At 37.5% G+C, this 7821-nt stretch overlaps 1 protein-coding gene across 1 annotated transcript; it reads right to left on the bottom strand.

Moving 5' to 3' along the window:
• Positions 1–1135: 1135 nt before the first annotated feature.
• tacr2 (tachykinin receptor 2) lies at positions 1136–7460 on the bottom strand. Its single transcript, XM_068572782.1, has 9 exons — positions 7230–7460; positions 6680–6770; positions 6447–6594; positions 5757–6052; positions 3716–3910; positions 3316–3466; positions 3048–3167; positions 2887–2963; positions 1136–2797 (listed from the first exon to the last, which is right to left on the bottom strand). The coding sequence occupies exons 3-9, from the start codon at positions 6579–6581 to the stop codon at positions 2461–2463; spliced, it is 1311 nt and encodes a 436-aa protein (XP_068428883.1). The 5' UTR covers positions 6582–6594; positions 6680–6770; positions 7230–7460; the 3' UTR covers positions 1136–2460.
• Between the last annotated feature and the right edge of the window lie 361 nt (positions 7461–7821).

The following is a 7821-nucleotide window of genomic DNA, read 5'->3' on the forward strand; positions in this document are numbered from 1 at the left end:
TATTTTATTTTTGTATTGGGCGATGTTGAAAAATATTGCTGTTGCAATGATAAAGCTCACAGTGGAAACCACCTCAAAGACCCCACACCTGTCCTGTAGTTAAGGATATATTAAAACACATCGGGGCAGAACAGGGACCAAAGAGGGCCGTCACATGCTTGCTGAATGTGCAGATTTTGAAGAAATGTATGACGACAATCCTATTCTACTCTTGATGTGCACTTGTATACTAAATATAAATCCTGTTTTTGGTTTTATCACAACTATTGATTTGTTGTTGTTGTTGTCTTAAAACGTTCTGGCTACCCTCATCATCACGATAAGCTAAGTTATTTAGCAACAGCCACGATACAGGAATACGGTGCTAACATAGATGTCGTTGGAACAACAATGGCCAAACTTGGGATAAGAATAATATTACTGTAGCTGAAACTTAAAGGGGAATTTAAACATTTTGGGGAAATAAAGCTTCTCCTTGTACTCATTCATTGTGCCCCATATGCCCTCCTGTAAACTCAGGAGGTTGTTTATGTTAATTACTGTAAATCTCATCCAAGTAGCACATTTCATGCAAAAGCAAATATTTATTTTTCTCTGCAATAAAATCTAACTTATTATTGCTGTTAATGATACTGAAACAACTGGTGAATGTATACTTTCACTCATAAACACTTTTTCATGATAGTGGTTAACCTTTTAAAATGTGATGTGAAATTGTACATTTTACAGCTATATTTTGTTAACTCCAGTTCAAAATATGGCTTTTGACATATTAACACCAGTCCAAAACTGCTCCAGTAAAGTTTTAGGTCGTGGACTACTCTGTCTTCAGATATTCCCCAAAGTATGAATGTCTGAAAGCCAGCTCCACATCACACAGACACTTTAAACTCTGCTTGTGTTCACAAAACCCAGACTGTATCTGTCCAACACTGTCAATCAATCAGTCACTAAATAAAGACAAACCTGTGTCAATCCAGAGTTGTATTTCTTTGCAGTTTCTGATAAATGGTGGTACTGCAGCACTGAACCTCCCCTCTATAAAAAAGTATTGCAATGTGTAGAAGACAACTGACAACACATACTTATACTGTCACATTTATTAAACATATTGTTAACGTTTATTGAAGCCACAAACGACTACCCAGCATTTTTGTGTAAACTACCAATACCGATGTTTCACTTTGTCACTGTGTTTAAAGTCAAAAGTTGTTACAAGGAATCAAAAGTTTTTTTCTACATTCGCAAATGTCACAGCTAACAAGGTACAGTATTTATAATTCAACTGGATAAGTCCCATATTTTACCCAAGAATACATTTTACATCACATCCTTCTAAGTGGCTGCACTTTGATTTTTTAATCTGCGCTCTACTGTGCACTGACCACAATAAATACAGTTAAACCAATGAAGTCACAATGTATGAGCAACATGCTAAATGAATGCACACCATGTGACGGATACCAGTACTGCACAGAAACAGGTACATGCTCATATAACTAATAATGAGGGAGATTTAGCAAAGTCTATGAAATAAGGTAATTTTCCTTCTAAAATGAATAATAGTTAGCTGGTCAATGTTGAAAGTTTATTGATGTTAGACACAGACGTCTTTGTTTATTCAGTCTGCTGTATAGTAGCAGCTCACTCCTAATACCAGGAGGAGTTAAATGCAGTGGCTTTATTTTACTTTGTGCCGTGTGACAATAAAGGTGCATTTTATTTTGATTAAACTTTGACACAGGAAGTTCTATCTTGTGTTAAGTTTAAATGTTGAGTAAATCTTTACTCCAGTAATTTCATAACGATTTGCTTCATATTATGTCTTGTGTTAAAGTATGAATAGCTAATTCTGTGGCTAATAGGTGAGGATGGACTTCGACTGTAAGTTGACTTCATTTCTGGTCTAAAACATTAATATTATCAAAAATTCTTTTAGGAGCATTTTTAAGTTAACTGATTGTTAGGTCATCAGATTAATCTCATTGCTTATTAGTTTTGAATGCTGAATACACATAGGTATATTATATGATTATGAACAAATTATAAGTCTATGATAAAAAAAGAAGGTCCCTTCTGTGGCAATACAAAGATAAAAACACACACAAACAACATTATTAAGGCTTGGTGCTGATGCCGGTGGATTGTTTATCCATTCCATGCTGTTGAAAACCAGTATGTTTTTCTCAAAAGTAGAGAAAAAGTCAGTAAAAAGTCAGTGATAGAAGAAATAGTGTCGATGATAAAGGGAGAAGGAAAGAGAATGAGCTTCAGTAAAAGTAATGAATGATGGAGGGAGTTATCCTATTAATGCAACAATAAGCCGAAGTTGTTAACAACTTTGTATAAAGTATACCTATGAATTCACATGCGTATCTGACCATCAGCTTGATCATTTATATTTCGCTTTAACAAAAAACATATTGGCCTCAAGTCAGGTGTAATGAATGTCCTCAGTAGTCAATGTGTGTGTTGCACAAGTTTGGCCGCTGGGGATTTTGTGTTGTTCAGCCTCTTCTCTGCACGTGTGTTGTGTACGCTGTATGTCTTTGTTGGTGTCTGTTTTTGTAGCTCCATACAAGCATCGCTCTCTGTGTTTAGCTCAGTGTTGACAGCCACGTTTGCATCGAAGGTGTTGTTTATTTTGATGGAGGTGTGTGTGTATGTACTGTCTTTGCGGTGGCTGCGTGTCATGGTGACTCTGAAGGTGTGGGTGTGCTGCAGCTCCATCCTGTCCTCCTCCGACACTTTGACGAAGGGACACCACACAAACGCGTGACGGAAACCAGCACGAAACCTTCAGAAAAGGAGGAGAATTTGACTTTCTGCCTTTAGTTTTAGGATACTACAACCTGAGGAGTTTCTGTGTGTGAATACAACTTTTACCTTTGGTTTAGACAGCAATAGATGATAGGATTGTACATAGTTGAACTCATTGCCAACCAGAATATGGTCAGATACACCTGAAAAAGAAAGTAAACAAGATGCCCCAGTAAATAAATATGTCAGACTGTAATTAACTGACAGACAGAAGAGCAGATGCTCACCTGTTGGATGTATTGTTGTTTATAAATGTCTCTGTTAAATGACCCCAATATGAAGTAAATGTGGTAGGGCAACCAACAAAGGGCAAAGGTAACCACAACGACAACCATCATCTTCACCACCTATGAGAAAGCGAGAAGAAACTAAGTCAAAATGTTAAATTCCTAGTTTAGATTAGCAATGACAAACTTAGCCAGGTGATCTAATAGCGAGGTGACGAGTCAAAAGCCCAGACTTATAGTTTAGTACAGAAGATTAAAAGGGTGGGACCTTTCTCTTGGCTGTTATCTGGGTGTGGTAATGGTCTGTGGCCTCTCCAGGAATGTGCCCACCCCACAGCGATCGGCCAACAACACTGTAGGTCCCCAGCATCACCAGCAGAGGGAGCAGGTAGATCAGCAATATCACTGCAAACTGGTAACTGCAGAGGGAGAGAAAGAGAGAGAGCTGATTGTCTAATGGTATCAGGTGAAGTTATGTTCCTCAGGTTTTTCTGTATCCTCTGTCAACATAGGGTTAGGAAAAACATCTGTCTGCACCATGCACATCATGCTCACAGTCCAATATTTTCATAAATGTTCATTATAAAAACTTTGTTGTTTTTTATGACAGATCTCATTCCTTGTAAATGTCAATTTCTGTGTTTTGATCATCGATGTTGTTCTTTTACCTAAGTTGATGTGTTCCTCCGTAGTCGTCAGGCCAGTCGACCATGCACACGGTTCTGGGGTAGTAAAATATTGTCACGCTGTAGTAGCACTGAGGGAAAGCCAGTAATATTGCTATGATCCAAATCAGGGCAATCACAACCTTTGTAGAGGTGGAGGAAAGGCGAGGCTTTAGAGGGTGGATGATAGCCATGTACCTGGAAGAATATAAAACGGTTTATTCATTCATATCAATCTTTTACACACAAATCTGATGTTTAACTCACAGGAACCAGAGTGAGTTTGGGCATGTGCCACAGATTGTTCAAAGCAAAGCTTTATTTTTATTACAAAATCCCCCCATCCATCAATTGATAATGATAAGTTATTAAGTTATCTCACAAAAGGATTTATCAATACACAGCATTTATATTAAATAATAGTTTGAAGGAGAAAATGTGTTCTTCAGTGTGTTGCCTTTCCTTCTCATCCATCATCCTGACAACATGTTATTCTTAACCTAAACAGCTTCATGATCTAAATATCCTGTATTTTAAAATGAATTATGATGAATGAAGGTTCCATCAACTTTAAATCAATTAGTGCTTTTACTTAAAAGTTGAAGCTCTGTCTCTGAGTTAAATGTGAATAAAATGACTACACTGATTCTGTCAAATTGATATGTGCTTTAGCAAAGGCAGTCTGCTTAATGAAAGAGTGGTCTGGTTCTTTACTAGTCTTCTGCAAATGTACTGAAATCACAAAATGTCATAACTCCCTGCATGAAAACTATATGGAATATACAGACAAAGAGTATGATAATTGCCATTTATCATAAAGCTAAAAATATACCTTATCTCCCTCCCTCTCTCTCTCTCTCTCTCTCTCTCTCTCTCTCTCTCTCTCTCTCTCTCTCTCTCTCTATATATATATATATATATATATATATATATATATATATATATATATATATATATATATATATATAATTTAATGGTTTGATTCTGCAAACTGTCTTTTAACTTTTATTTTTGTATATATATATATATATATATATAGAGAGAGAGAGAGAGAGAGAGAGAGAGAGAGAGAGAGAGAGAGAGAGAGAGAGAGAGAGAGAGAGAGAGAGAGAGAGAGAGAATTTTTGCTTTAAAGATTATTTTTTTTAAACTGTGTGTTCTTAGATACAATTATTTGCATTAAAAGATACAATTACATTTTTTTTAAAATATTATAATGTGTTAAACTGTTTTGGTTGGCTCGTCACATCAAACCCACCTGTACAGGTACAAATGTTAGGATTGTTGGTGCAGATTATGTTCCACAGTTTATATGTTTAACACATAATTAAATATTTTCTGCTTGCTGTAGACAGTAAAGTATATGCCTGAAGATAACCACAAAAACTTACATTTTTACAAATTGGAAAATACCAAGGAGGAATTATTGATATATAAGTAGATGTAATAACTGATCCGATCCTAGCGTATGGCATATGTTATGTATGTACGACTAAAGACTTAACAGACTGACCATTCATGCTCCAGTACGCATTAATGACATCTGTATCTCTGCTGCTTGTTGACCCATATCTCCTTCATGCAGATTTTTCCTTTGAACTGGATGAACAGTTTCTGCTGCAGCTGATATCAAGTGATATTAGTACCTCAAATGACAAACCCCCTGACTGAACAGGAGGCCATGGAAAACTGCAGTTAATTATTATCTGATGAAAGATATTGTATTAGGCTATCCTGTATCTGCCATCAAAAGACCAAAATATGGTTGTATATTTTCAGGGTATTTAAATTAAGCCCATAATTCAAATCCATAAAGGAAAAACACATCAATGTGTCACAGATAGAGTAGTAATTAGCTAAGTTAAGTGGGTTATTTTCAAATGCAACTTGGTTTCCATGCTGCTAAGTTGACGGATTCAGTTTCTGAGGTGCTCAGTTTGGATGAGAGCGTCTGCTTAACTGTGATTCAACTTTGAGAAACATTCAATCGTTGTAGAATAAACTTGACTTGGTCTTAACACATTTTGTAACAGCGCTTTCTTACCTGTCCACTGCGATAGCAGCCATCGAGTATATTGATGAAAACATGGCCGTGATGGGGAAGAAGTTTTGAAATCGGCAGTAGCCCAGGCCAAAGTACCAGTCATTGTGAAGCGCATAGACAAAATTAAACAGAGTGTTGAAAGTTGCCATAGAAACATCAGAGAAGGCAAGGTTTACGATGAAGTAGTTGGTAACGGTCCTCATGCGTCTGTGAGCGAGAATAATCCAGATCACTGTTACATTGCCAGTGATGGACACCAGGATGATAAGGGAGTATGCTATAGCCCACAGAGCCACCTGACAGAGCAGAGGAGATGGAGAGGAGAGGACAGGAGAGGAGAGGAGAGAAAAGGAGAGAGGAGAGGATATAGAAGGAGATAAGAGGAGATATAATGAGATGACAGAGGAGGAGATGAGGAGAGGGGAGAGATAAGAAAAGGAAGAAGAGAGGATTGTAAGAAATACAGACAAAAAAATGCATAGTGTATGTTCAGTGAGCAATTCAAAGGGCGGCAGAACAATACAAATAATAAAGCACACAAATTTAAAAAAGATATATCAATTAAAAAATATAAAGATAGCCTAATATTCTGCCTTCAGATACTTAATTTGTGGATTTCAACAAACATTTCGGATACTCAATTATTGCTGAAATGCCTGCAGGTTTCATCTCTGGTCTGTATTCTCCAACCTGCCAATCCGGCTGCTGAAACTGATTAACAATCGTCTCATTCCCGTCCTCAAGCCATTCTGTGGTCAAAGAAGACGACAATGAAGTGGCCTCCATTTCACGTTCAATATGTTGAATCAGATCCGCAGCGTCCATTATTCTCCCTCTCCTGGTGACAGAAACGTTATGTTAAACTGGAAGGTGCGGTCGTGCGTAATGGGGCAAAACAAGAGATTTACAGGAGGTCATTTCACCTGTGATATTCCACCGTCTCAGGTTCCTCTCGTGCAGTCACCTCAGCTTGCTGCTGTACAATTCTAGATGTATTTTCTTCTGGATTTTAAGCTGTAATGAGATATGCAATACTATGAATTTAATCATATTCAATTCAAGTAGTTTAACCCTAAAACATCGATGCTTTTCAGAGTTTTAGGCATACAATGACATCACATCAAGTGTAAAACTAACATTTGGCTTGCTGAACATCAGCAGTCCAGTTCGTTAATAATCATACATCATATCACTTATATGGCAAGTTCCACATCTACTGATAGCCTAATCTTAAAGTACCACATGTTAACTTTATTTAACCATTCCCTTCTGCATTAAATAAAACTGAACTTTGTTTCAGTCTTTTTGCTTTACATTATGTTTTAATATGTTCAACTGTTACTATATAATTACAAATATTCATCAGCCAACGTGCATCATGAGCTTTTGGCTCACAGACCTTTTATTTGGCTGCAGGGCTTGAAATAAGTTCTGCACAATTATAAAACAATATATTTCTTCTATCTGGCTTACCTCTCTGATTACGCGGTTGAGTTGTCAGTTTTAACATCAGTTTCTCCAATCCATAGTAAATCATGTCCGTAAATTAGACTCCGCGTGCGTAATGGACAACCAGGTACATCCAATAATCCATCAAGACGTCTCAACTCTCTCTCACACTGACACGCACACACACCACACACACACACACACATACACACACACACATGCACACACTCTTTCCCTCTCTCCTGGAATGTGTAGCTGATTATGCTACAAGCTGCTGAGAGTGACTAAGAGACGCATTGAAAGGCAGGCACATGTTGAGCAGCCACGAGAGAGAGAGAGAGAGAGAGAGAGAGAGAGAGAGAGACAGAGAGACAGAGACAGAGAGAACGATTGATTGAAAAGCAGAAAAAATCCACTGCTCCCATCCGCACTCCGATTTTCGAAATATATTGTCTTTTAAAATTTGAGATATTGAAACAGAAAGACAAAGAGTGCCATAAATTCAAGGCATGTGTTGGCTCTGGATGGTCAACACATGGAGCAGGGAGGTGCTCCATTAAGGGATCTTGTTGATATCTGGATACCTCAAGTGCTCCTCTCAAATTGAGAATATCAG

The sequence above is a fragment of the Clinocottus analis genome, unplaced genomic scaffold (assembly GCF_023055335.1).
Source record: "Clinocottus analis isolate CAN_PGR_092001 unplaced genomic scaffold, fCliAna1.0.p SCAF_1, whole genome shotgun sequence".
NCBI lineage: Eukaryota > Metazoa > Chordata > Actinopteri > Perciformes > Cottidae > Clinocottus > Clinocottus analis.

Coding starts and splice junctions, on each gene's coding strand:
- tacr2 (XM_068572782.1), bottom strand. CDS start 6,581: ATGGACGCTGCGGATCTGATTCAACATATTGAACGTGAAATGGAGGCC. Junction 3,467..3,715: donor GGAGGAACACATCAACTTAG/GTAAAAGAACAA, acceptor CTCCCTCTGCAG/TTACCAGTTTGCAGTGATAT. Junction 2,964..3,047: donor AACAACAATACATCCAACAG/GTGAGCATCTGC, acceptor TTTCTTTTTCAG/GTGTATCTGACCATATTCTG.